Source organism: Phocoena phocoena, chromosome 4 (genome assembly GCF_963924675.1).
Source record: "Phocoena phocoena chromosome 4, mPhoPho1.1, whole genome shotgun sequence".
Classification (NCBI taxonomy): Eukaryota; Metazoa; Chordata; class Mammalia; order Artiodactyla; family Phocoenidae; genus Phocoena; species Phocoena phocoena.
This window is the reverse complement of record NC_089222.1, coordinates 64,681,776-64,694,157: the sequence shown is the minus strand read 5'-3', so window position 1 is coordinate 64,694,157 and position 12,382 is coordinate 64,681,776. Positions and strand designations below refer to the sequence as shown.

The window sequence follows — 12,382 nt, the reverse complement described above, 5'->3', positions numbered from 1 at the left end:
AACTTACTGCACTGGCTAGGATCAGGCTTGATTTTTGATCACTGTGTCAGATAGAAAAATATTCCAAGGAGTTCCCTAGTAAGAAAAGCAACTGTGAAGTTAAGTTGGTTGATCTGTGAACATCGTATCTAAATTTTAGATGGTATTATGATGGTCTACAAAGCAGCACATTGTACTTTGTAATGCATGCCCACAGATACGGACTTAGATCTTGTCAGCCAGCCACCTTGTCTTTCCTACCCTTGACAAGCAGAGACTCTCATATATTTGTGCATGGATCCTTAACAAAGTTCTTATAGTCAAATAGGGGTCCAGACAGCTCACTCAAAGTGTTCTTGCCTCAGAGGTGGCATTAAGAGGGAATGTCAAGAAGCAGTTTCAGGAGGGGTGGGGCATTTGGGGTGTGAGATGGTATCCATGGCAACAGTGTGGCATCTGGCTGATCAGTGACTGACTGTAGAAGATGCCAGGCCTTCCAAAGTGCCTGCAGCTATCTGAATGAGAAGATTTTGATCAGCAGGATATAGAAGGGAGAATGAGATCTTCTAGATGAAATACTAGGTTGGGAGGCAAGGACTGTAAGAAGTAGAGGCCACTGGAGTCAAGAGATGTTAGTTGCCAGTAGGAGTGAGGCAGGGATCCTGGGTATTTTGGTGGCCTAGAGATGGGGAAGGTGTAAGCCCTTGAGTGGATTCAGGTGTATCAGGTGTGCCTCCAGCTGGCGAGTGCAGAGTAAACATGAGGACACAGACCCTGATAATTGGCAAATAGTATTCCTTCATCTTCTTCTCTGGTGTTGTCTTCTTTCTCGACCTCTTTCTGTATTTCTTTTAATCCCTTTTTTTTTTTTTTTTTAATCCCTTTTTGATGTAATCTTTTTCTCTCAGATTCCCTCTGGGAAGCAATGTGATGGAATGACTAGCAACTGTTTGGGACAGTATCCTGATCACTTATAGCTGTGAGACTGTGGCGGATTACTTACCTTTTGATTCTTGATCTTCTCATCTCTAAAATGGAGACAGTGAAAGTAGCTTTCTCACTGGGCTGGGAAGATTGAATAAAATAATGTATATAAACAAACTGGCCAAAGCCAATGATAAGGGATCTGTCTGGCTCCCTCTCTCTTGGTCTACCTGGTTCTTTTCCAGAGGTGTTAGTTCTTATCCATTGTTCCTTTGTTCTAGAGCACTTTCTCTCAACCAGATGTAATGTGGTATTTTTGTTGTTTTCATTGAAAACAAAGTCTATGTCCTCTATTTTTGATGTACAAAGTGGGTGAGTGCAGTATCTCCCATTGCTGTCAAAGTGGTAGATCACTGAAATGACAGTGGGGGGCTCTTGCCTCCTTTCCCCTCCAATATCAGAAGCTCCAAGACCTTGAGCAATTCCTTTAACTCCTCTGGGCCTCAGGGTCCTTATCGCTAAATGTAAGGGCCTGAATTAAGTGGATCGTGAGGCCCCAGTCCAACTCTAATTACACCTGTGGGAAGATGCTAAAAGTCAGACCTCTCACTAAATTATGCATGCCCTGAAGAAAGGACTGCCATGTCTGTTTTGTTTACTGTCGTATCCCCAACACCTTCAGGATGCCTGACCCATGGAAGATGTTCAATAAATGAATGATTGGATGAATGAATGAAAGAAATTTTTACAAGGAAGGCGGCCCACGTTTGTCAGGAATTGTTCTCAGGGCACTGTTGGCTTTATGGGCCCATCTTCTATAACTGAGCTTAAGCTCAAATTTTCTAACTGTAGAAAATGTTTATCAACTCAAATAGTCAAGTAGCATCTCTTTTCAAACTTCCTAAGGAGTTCATGCTCCTCTTTGTTTTTGTGTGTCGTTTTTTACGGTATGCGGGCCTCTCACTGTTGTGGCCTCTCCCGTTGCGGAGCACAGGCTCTGGACGCGCAGGCTCAGCGGCCATGGCTCACGGGCCCAGCCGCTCCGCAGCATGTGGGATCTTCCCGGACCGGGGCACGAACCCGTGTCCCCTGCATCGGCAGGCGGACTCTGAACCACTGCGCCACCAGGGAAGCTCTATGCTCCTCTTTTAATTGCAATTCATTGCCGTGATTTATAGTCCTCAGTCTCTGTCATCGTTTAGTAAGTTGCCCACGCGAAGGTAAATACTCTGTTTTTGAAAGCACAGTGTATAATTATACAACATCATAGCACCATCTGCAAGGTGCTGTGCCATTTTCTTTATTTCTGAAGGCAGCATCATATATCTCATTTTACAAAGAGGGAACAGGCTGAAAGCAAGGAGCATTCCTTGGACTTCTAAGTTCCTGCTTAAAATACACGACTAGCTCTGACTAGTGCATACCACCGTCAGGCACCTTCATACATCCTCTGGCCCAGCAGTCCCTTTGGAGACCAAGCCTTCGTCGTAACCCCTCACAGGGGCCCTACTGGCTTTCCTGTCAGTGATCTGTGAAACTTCTAATTCTCGCTCCTGCTCTGTACCACTCTCCTCTCCCTCCTTCGAATGGTTGATTCCTGAGGGAAAGAATATTTATGACTAACATCGTGTCTAGCCTTGAAGGGTAAATGTGGTCCCTGCCTTCAGGGTTAAGAACTAATTGGAAATATAACCCATTCAATCACTTATTATCGTAGTTGATTCAGGCTGCTATAGTACCACAGACTGGGGAGCTAACAAAACAAAAGAAATTTATTTCTCACTGTTCTGGAGGCTGGAAGTTTGAGATCATGGTGCCAGCATGGTTGGGTGAGGGCTCGCCTCCAGGTCACAGACTTGTGTCCTCAGATAGCTGTGCCCTTGTGACCTAATCACCTCCCCAAAGCCCCTCCCCCTAATATCACATAGGGCATTAGGATTTCAACATATGAATCTTGGGGGTCACAAACATTCGGACCGTAGCACTCATCAGCTATTTCTTGAGCTCCTCCTTTGGTTAGAGAACATAAGATTCCAGGTATAGGACAGTTTGGTGTGGTGGAAGATACCATACAATCAAAAGCCAAAACGGTGTAGTACACACTAAGATACTGTGTAGATTTGAGGGAATCAGGACATCCAGTTAGCCAAAAGCTTAGATTCTCTTTCCAAATGGGTAAATACTATTCCTGAAGACATTATGAAAGTTTGCTTTCTGGGAAGCTTTGGTTTACCCTCTGGTGTTAGTCCTGTCAGCAGAGCTGGTAACTTTTATAACAATATTGTGAAAATGTCAAAACATTTCTAAAACCTGAAGTGAGAAAATCGAATCATGCCATAACTTGTTTACTCTCCAAACTTCGGTAAAACAGTGATTATAAATGATTTTCTTTAGATAAAGTCAGAAAAGTACTTTCCAGGACATGTAACTTCTGTTTACGCTGGGGCATCATCACTTTCCCTCATTACCTTGCCAAAACTTTTATGGCAGAAGACTGGTAAGAGGAGAAGCAATGACACAGGGGCAGTGCCGTGAACCACCAGAGCATCCACTGCTTTGGAGAAATGGTTTTCTGTGTCAAGTCGTCGATTCTCCCTTCTCGTTTACTAACAACATTCTAACAACAACAAGCTTAGCCATTTTCTGTGTCTGAATGTCTGAAAACATTTGATAGCAATTGAGGGTTGGCTGCCATGATGTCACCATCAAAAAATCACAAGAGAGACTCTAATGACTTCTAAATATAATCTGCCAGTTCTGAACTTACTTTGCATGTTCGGGAAAAGCAGTTGGCATTATGTAGAAAAGGAATAATGAAAACCTGCCCTTGCCAGTCAGTCCCTGGCAGGACTTTGCTTTATAAACTTGTCATCTGTGATCTAGTCCTCAGTCTCATTTGTTCACTTCTGAGTCCAGAATTCAGGGGTTGGAGGAGGCACCTGAGAAACCAGTTGGTGGGAAGATTGTTCAGTCTTACCAGACAGGAAAGGGATGATCCTTTAGCTAATTCTCCCTAATAGAATCACTAAGAAAACCAATCTCCTGGAAGATGGCTTAGAAGTAAAGATTGAATGGAACGGAAAACTTCAGTGGGTCACCAGAGCACTAAGCTCTGTTAGCTATTTAATGAGAATTTGGATCCAGTGGAGAACAGCTGGCAGGAAAGCTTAACTCGTTCCCCTCCCTCTCCTTCCCAGATGCTGGACAGAGAGTAGCAATGCTAGCCCGTAGCTAGAAGACAACTCTTACGATGCAGCATCTTTAGAGTTTGCCCTTCTACTTTGGGTAAAACGCCCTGTCTAAAATGAGTTAGCTCCTAGATACGGCAGAAAAGACAAAACTGGTTGGGTTTTGCCACTGCATGTAGGTCACCTTGGTTTGAAAAACTCTTACTCCTCTGCCCTCTCAGAATCACGTATGGAATGTGCAGTCGACTTCTAAACATAAAGCAACAGCTCTGTATGCTATCAATTTAGGAAAAGTAATTGGCACCATCTGTGAAAGGATTGGTTATGAGAGCCTGCCCTTCGTGGCCGGGTACTAGGAGACGCATGGAGCTGACACGAGCACAGAGGTTTCCAGGCCTCCTCCTGGAGAAGTATGCAGTTAACCTCTCCTCGGTTGTGGTTTGGTCCATCGTTGTATTCCTTTGCTTTTAAAAATTTTGAAATACCCCTAAAGTTGCATATTTCTTACTCAGAGCTAATATTTAGTTGCTTGAGGAAGGACTTTGAAAAATCATGTGTTTTTTTGAAAGTCGTATATTTAATTTGTATATATGCCTCTGTATTTTGCCACAGGAATTTTGAGCCTTTGATAAGCTAACGTGTAATGTCTACCAGTATCTTTTGGGTGTTGTTTTGTCCTTTTCAGAAACAAAATTGTTCTTATCTGCAATCCTTGTTGTTCTATCACACCTGCATTTTTCTTGAAGAAACATCACCTACAGGTTCTTTAAGGGCCTCAGAGCTGCTAGGAAGCAGACCCAACGCCAAAGAAGTTTGGTGAAAACAGACTTGGCTAATGTAAAGTGTCAGATGATGATTTCTGACTTTAAAGAACGTTTCATTGGTTTTAGATGGTAGGCTCTGTGTTAAGGGTTGGGCTTTCTCTGGCATGTGATTTGACACGAGTTTCAAGAACAATCAGCTAGTATAGGGTTTGCAGAAGGAAGCATTGTGCTCCCTGTTAATCAGCTGTCCTCTGTTCCTCCCTCATCCCTCTTCTGATTTTAGTGGTGCTTCATGCCCCACCTCCAACCAAGATCAAACGGGAGCTGCACAGCCCCTCCTCTGAGCTGTCGTCCTGTAGCCATGAACAGGCTCTCGGTGCTAATTATGGAGAAAAGTGCCTCTACAACTATTGGTAAGTGGAGCCAGAGGAAGGCTGGCCAGGAAGTGGCCAGCACGCTGATTGCTTACAGTATTACTCAGCAGATGCTCAGTGTAGCGCACCCCATCTTTCATGGCAGTGTAATGATCCTCTAGGTGTAGCCAGTCCAAATGTGGCTTTGTCTGCACGTAAAATGCAGAACTGTTAAATCGGCTCTCGGGGGGGACTGAGTTCATGGGGTACTGAGCCCTCCTAAGGGAAAGAACCTTGAATGCTGGGATATTTGATCTGTGGCTTCGAGGGAGGGAATATATGCTTCTCCATGTCTATCATATGTTAATGTGAACTTTAAGCACCAAAGAAGTAATCTTCAAATCAGAATATATGAAAAAGTCCCCATGCTTGTGCCCTTTACTTAAGAATATCCAGGCCCCAGGAATGAAGCTTTAATTTTAAATCATTCTTTGCTCTGGAAGATAAACACAGGCCTGCCTGAAAGGGGGAGGAGAAGAGTTGTTAAGTGATGTTACAGCAGAAATTCATCTTCAATAAAGAATCTAATTCCTGGGAACCCTGGAATTCTTGGAGAGGGGGGCCAGAAAACTCCTCCCAAGGCATACTTTCTCCCCTCATCTGTCCACCCCTGCCCACGCATACATGGAGAATTCTTTTAGAAAAGGGGAAAAAGGAAACCGGAAGCAGAGGCTAAAATTATCTTTGAGAAGAATCACTAGAAGTGTTAAACAAGTCCCTGTGACGCAGTGTGTTTGTCACTTTGCAGGGGTACAAATATTCCCTCGGGCTGCCAGCAATTTAACTATGTTAATGCTGTCATTTCCTGGCAACCGTGGGCTGCAAGCTGGACCTGGTGACCATGCTAATGGCTTCATTGCAGCTAAATGGTTCCTTCTCTTTTTCTGTTTACAGTGCCTATGATAGGAAGCCTCCCTCTGGGTTCAAGCCATTAACCCCTCCTACCACCCCCCTGTCGCCTACCCATCAGAATTCCCTATTTCCCCCACCTCAGGCAACTCTGCCCACCTCGGCACATGCCCCTGCAGCTGGCCCAGTACCAGGTGTGGGCCCCACCCCCAGCCCTCATTCACTTCCAGAACCTGGACCGCAGCAGCAAACCTTTGCGGTCCCCCGGCCGCCACATCAGCCCCTGCAGATGCCAAAGATGATGCCTGAAAACCAGTATCCATCAGAACAGAGGTGGGTGCCTATCTGGGCTTCCTTTACTGCCTCCTTCCCCCTCCCCTTTACCTCCCAGGAAGCGGGGAAGCAGTTCGTCATATTTACCAGGTACCTATAAAGATCTCATTCCATTGAGGCATCTTGTGATGTTACTACTAATAATATGAATAGGACCTGTTTATATATCACCCTGTACCTGAGGTACTGCACATGGGTTATAGACATTACAGCGTCCTTGTGAGGTAGGTAGGGGAGAGGTAGCTGGTACTTTCCCCATGGCAGAGGCAGAGGAAGAGGGGCCTGCTCAGGATGCACAGTCCGTTGACCATGGCTCCTCATTGGATGCTGCCTGCTAGAATGGCACTTTGGTTTATCCTACCCATAAATATTTTATTACCATTTTACTTACATATTAGGGAAGATTGCTGAGTTATAGGAGGTATTATTACTCATTTGATTTTTAACACATTTTTACAGTAGGGGATTACCCAAGGACCTTATTTATAATTTTTCACTTTTGAGATAGAGATCTCGACTTCACTCCAGGTAGTTCTACATTCTTAATAAGGAAATTGAGGCATCAGGAATAACTTGTCTGAAGTCATTCATTCTCAGAAAAACTAAGATGTAAAAGGAATCTACTCTGCAAACACCAAACTTAACCTCTTAGGTCCCAGCCTTCAAAGTCCATTATCTGCAGTATTCTAGAACTTTGAATGCTTGTCACCTTCCTTTATACAGGATATTCTGCGGACCTGTCTTTTTTTTATTTCAAGTCCCCCTGGGATGAGGAGATAACATAGGGGGTAGTTGTCTGTGGTTACCAAGGGCTGCCAGGTGGTGACCATTGTTTGTCCTTTCTGTCTTTCTTGCTCTGCATAGGTGGGTGTAGGGGAGAGGACAGGAGAGGAAGGATGTATGAGTGTTTCTTCCCCCGGCCTGGTCCAACCCAGATGCCTGCCGGTATTTAATTGGAGGTCTCTTTCTTTATTTCTAGATGAAATGCAGAAAAGCAAGCGCTCTTGTCTGGTTCCAACTCCCTTCCCCCTTTGCTGTGAAAGTCACCATAAAGAACTATATAACTTGTCTGGTTAGTGTTTATTCACCTGCTGAAGCCAGGGGGCCACAAACGCCAGTAATATACGAGGCCTGAGGGGAGAGTGTTGACTGGGGGCTGGCTCGGTGGTGGGCCTTGGTTTCCACAGGGAGCTCATCTAAAGGAGGCAGCTACCATGAAGCTTTTGCTAGTTCTTGCCTTGTATTAATAGTCTTATAGTTTTTCAAAATTTGGATTTTTATGTAGAAATTCCAGGTTTGTTTGAGGTTTTTTTGTTTTGTTTTAAGCTGGCAACTAACTCATTTAAAACAGCGGTAACACTCTGCAGACTAAACAAAACCTCTCTGTGGGCAGAATCACCCTTAGGCCTGCAAGCTTGTGAACTCGAGCCTGGATGCCATTTTTATTTCAATAATTTTTCTGGTTTTATGTTTTTAAACAGTATCTTTCTGATTTTCTGCAGGGATTATTAATTGAAGAGGAGGGTTGGGGTGGGGTATATGTTTGGTATTTGAAATAATTAGCAGACTTTATCTTTATTACACCATATAGAAAGGAAAATTACTTCGTGTTGAGTCTGTTTTATTCCTGTTTCCTCCCAATCTCTGTTTCTTATCCAGGGACCTGTGTAAATAGATGGTGTCAATGGCTAACTAAACTGGGGGAGAAATCCCCTAGTTCTGCTGTGGTTATTCATCCCCTTGCAGCCCTGGCAGGCAGGGAGCCTTAGTCTCAGTGATGAAGTAGGTTTGCCTCCTCCCAAAAGGAGGACATTTGATCCCTGAGATTTGAGTGTCTGTCCTCAGGTGTCCAAAGGCAGGAGCCAGAAAGTAGGTATTTCTTTTGAGGGGTGATTCCTCCCTGAAATCTGCTTGTCCACCTTGCACTCACTTCACCTTACTCTCTGCCTTTAGGAATGGTGGGTCTGAAATAAAAAGACCTCACACACACAGGAGTGATAGAGATCCTTGAGAGAATTGGGGTGAAGGGCAGGCGCCTGGAGAGGTGAAATACAAGCAAGACTGGGTGCTTAGGCTTCTACCCCAGACCACTATAGTCTCCAAGCTGAGGGTGCAGGAGTCCCCATGGGGGGCTATTAATAATGCAGATTTCTTGCTCTACCCCAGAGATGGAGTTGTGGTTCTGGGGCAGGACCTGGAAATATTATTGTCACACTTTGGGACATCATGGTGCCACCCTCTCTTCTACCCCCACACCTACTCCAACACATTTTTTTTTCTTTTTAAGCAGCAAGTACCCAATACTCTGAATTTTGTTCTTATTGCCCTTGTCTGTTATTAATGAGATTTGATATCTGTGATGCAGAATACATCAAAAACATGACAATTGATTTTGCTTGTAGATACTGGATAGCGTGCAGAAAATGAGACAAACTAAAATCCCTAGTCTGATTTTGTAAAAGTAATAGGAGTTGTAGTCATGTATGATTACAAGCTTAATAATTACATATTCAATAACTCATGCCTGCCTGAAAGTGGGGCAGATTAGTTTGTAACTGTAGCTTGTTCTTTGCTGACTTTTAATTTAAATTAGAGGGAATATTGCTTCAAAACTAACCCCATAACAGAAATGTGATATTTTGCAGGACAGAAGGAAATATAGTCTTATTTGAGCTTTTTTTTTTTTTTAACAGCTCTGTAACCAAGGCAGAGTTAAAAAAAAAAAAACCCATTTTACAGATAAGGAAAAAAAAATCAGACCTCAGAGCATCTAAAGGACTTCCTAAAGGACACATAGCCAAATACAGGGTCCTACATTTAGAAGCCAAAACATTAACATATAAGTACACCATTTTGGTTATGCTTGCGGGAGGGAGGTTGCTAACAATCTACTGAAAGCTGAGTAAGGGACCTTGAGAAATCCATTTCGACCTTGAATTTTATCCATCTCTTTATCTCCTAAACTACCAGAACTTTATCCATCTCTTAAACTACAAAATCCTACTTAATTCCCACATCACTTAGGTAAGCCCACATTGTAACACCTATATTTTCTGTTTTGCTCACCAAAGTGCCTTATTTCTTCAGTTGAATAGAGCAAACTCTTTCAGGTTTAAAAAATCATGACTTAGACCCCTTTCTTTAGACCACATTTAGCTCAGTATCTTGTCTTCAATGTTTATTGATAGCGATTGTTTGCTAAGATTATACTTTAAGCAAGTAAAATATAATCCAATCAAGAGTACATTCTTAATGTTTTGTATAATCTTAGTATATAATTCTTTACAACTCAAAATTCGTTTTTAGAAGATAAATACTGTGTTGGAAAGCCGTGATTTATGTTCGTTATTTCCTCCCCTCAAGGAGGAGAAAAAAAAACATGTAATTTGGCATGTTCAGACATGTTCCATTTATCCTTAAAGAGCAGCTGCTCCTTGAAGAGGAGAAGTGCTTCTCATGCAGCTTTTCCACTCTCACAGGAGTTTTCACTGTGCTGTTTACGAGGTTTACATGTGCTGGGTGGAGGAACTTAGAAAATATTCCTATGTTATGCCCATAGTCCTGGCCAGATACGTTTTCATCTTTACTATTCCATTTGTCATTCCATCTCAAGTTGAGTCCCCACAATTCAACTGAAGAGGCTCCACTAAGAAAAGCATCATCTAAGAATTTTGGAATACACTGCTGTCGCACTTAACGTGGCATCAAGAAGCAAAAACTCAAGAAAAGACAAAATTTAAGGAGATACCCCTGATGGTGGAAAAATCCTCTGCTTCTTGATGCTTCCTAAGGGCATCAGTATCGCAATAGGCTATCACACTGAAATCGATAGTCAGAACCCAGTCCCCAGAGTCATCAAGAAAGGGTCTGTTGTGTGCCACACAATCTAAAGGAGTGAATGGCCTGGTTGAGAAGGTTCCCTCAGTGGTTATGATCGAAACTTCATAGCTTAAAGGATGAGCCTACATTTTCTAGAATTGTGATTTAATAGAAAACTATTCCCTAAAGATGCTAGATTAAGAGATGTAATATATGCAAGTTTTTCTCTTGCTTCCACTTCCTCTCTTAAAGTCCATCCCTAATAAATTGCTATTCATTTTTGTCCTTCATATTTCATAGTTTTTAGAGAGGGAAGAACTTGACAGTGAGTCACACCTGTAGCCTGGCTGACGCATGCCTCTCCATGCACTCCTGTTAACAGCGTGTTATGTGTGGCAGCACAAATTCACTTTAGGATCCAAAACTGAGCTTCATAGGTGCTTAATGGAACCTTCTTTGACGGACTGAATAATGTACTTCTAATGGTTCGAGTATGGGGTGTTTTTTTTGGTTCTGAATCTTAAAAAGGCTTGTTTTCTGCATTTCCCCATGTTTACTATAGGTTTTGGGGGGGGTGGGGGTTGCTTTTGGTTTTGTTTTTTCTTTTTTACCTTTTATCAAGCTGAAGGAAATTTCCTTCTTTCCCTAGTGTACTGACTTGGCCTCTCACCGTTGTGGCCTCTCCCGTTGCGGAGCACAGGCTCTGGACGCGCGGGCTCAGCGGCCATGGCTCACGGGCCCAGCCGCTCTGTGGCATGTGGGACCTTCCCGGACCGGGACACGAACCCGTGTCCCCTGCATCGGCAGGCGGACTCTCAACCACTGTGCCACCAGGGAAGCCCCTGTACTGACATTTTTTAATATGACTACATACTGAGTCTTATCAAACACTTTTTCTGCCTCTATTGAGAGGATCAAACAAATTTTCTCCTTTAATTTTTCAATGTTATGAATTACATTGAGTTATATGAAGCCAACCTCATATACTTGTGATAAGGCAAAATTATTTGTTATATATTATCATTTATACATTGCTGGGCTAGGTTTTCCAGCATATATTTAGGACTTCTGCATTTGTATTTATGATTGAGAATAATGTATACTTTCTCTTTCTTATATTGTCCTTGTTGGGTTTTAGCATTGAGGTTATACTCACCAAATGAGTAGAGGGTATTCTCCTTTCTACATATTCCAGAATAGCTCGTGTGAATTTGGGGGTTTTCATTCCTTGAATTTTTGGAAGAATTTATCAGTAAAACCATTTGGGCCTGATGTTTTCTTTGTGGGAAGATTTTTAAATTACTGGTTGCTTCAGTGTCTTCACCTTTTATGGTCTTGCTCTGGGGATTCCTATTTAATTGAGTGAACTTAATAATTTTTCTAGGAATTTTTCTGTTCTACGAGTTTTAAAATTAATTGGCATAAAGCTGTTAGTAATGTTCTTTTAACAACCTCTATGGCATCTGTTTATCCATTTTTCATTGTTGATGCTATTTTTCTAGACCTTCTTAATCTTAGCAGATTATATCACTCATCTTTTCAACAAATCAACTCTGGCTTTGCTCATTCTTTCTGTTGGATGTTTTCTATTTCATTGATTTGTGCTCCTACTAAAATGTTTTACTCTATTTTCTTTGCTTATTCTGTTTTTTCTAACTTCTTTGGTTGGACGATTTGCTCATTAATTTTTTTAGCTTTCTTTATACTATAACCATATAACCAAATAAAGGTTCTCCTAAGGCTGGCGTGACCATACATTCAGTTTTTCCTGGGTCACTTATGGCTTATGAAAGTAATTGCTAATAGCTTCCCTTTTCACTCCTCAAAATATCATGGTTGGGACAATCAATTATTTGATCTCCCTTTCCAAGTCCTGCTTTAGCTGTATCCCACAGGGTCTGATTTGTGGCATTTAAAAAATTCAGTTCCAAGTGTTTTCTATTATTTCTTCAATCCTGGAGTTCTTAAAATAGATATTTCTTGATTTCTAAACATATGGGAGTTTTCTAGCTGCCTGGACTATATGACTGTTATTTAAATGTCAGAAAGAGGGTATTTAAAAACAATTATAGAAACAATTGTACAAATAGTATAGGCCAATGGCTCTGGAGTT

At 42.2% G+C, this 12,382-nt stretch overlaps 1 protein-coding gene across 2 annotated transcripts in view; it reads left to right on the top strand.

Annotated features, from left to right (window-relative positions):
* Window positions 1–12,382, top strand: part of ETV5 (ETS variant transcription factor 5) — a 56,718-nt gene that overhangs the window by 22,510 nt on the left and 21,826 nt on the right. For both annotated transcript variants that reach the window (XM_065877071.1, XM_065877072.1), the window contains exons 6-7: window positions 5,139–5,268; window positions 6,163–6,450. In XM_065877071.1, coding sequence (XP_065733143.1) covers window positions 5,139–5,268; window positions 6,163–6,450 — 418 coding nt within the window. The remainder of the gene's footprint in view (window positions 1–5,138; window positions 5,269–6,162; window positions 6,451–12,382) is intronic.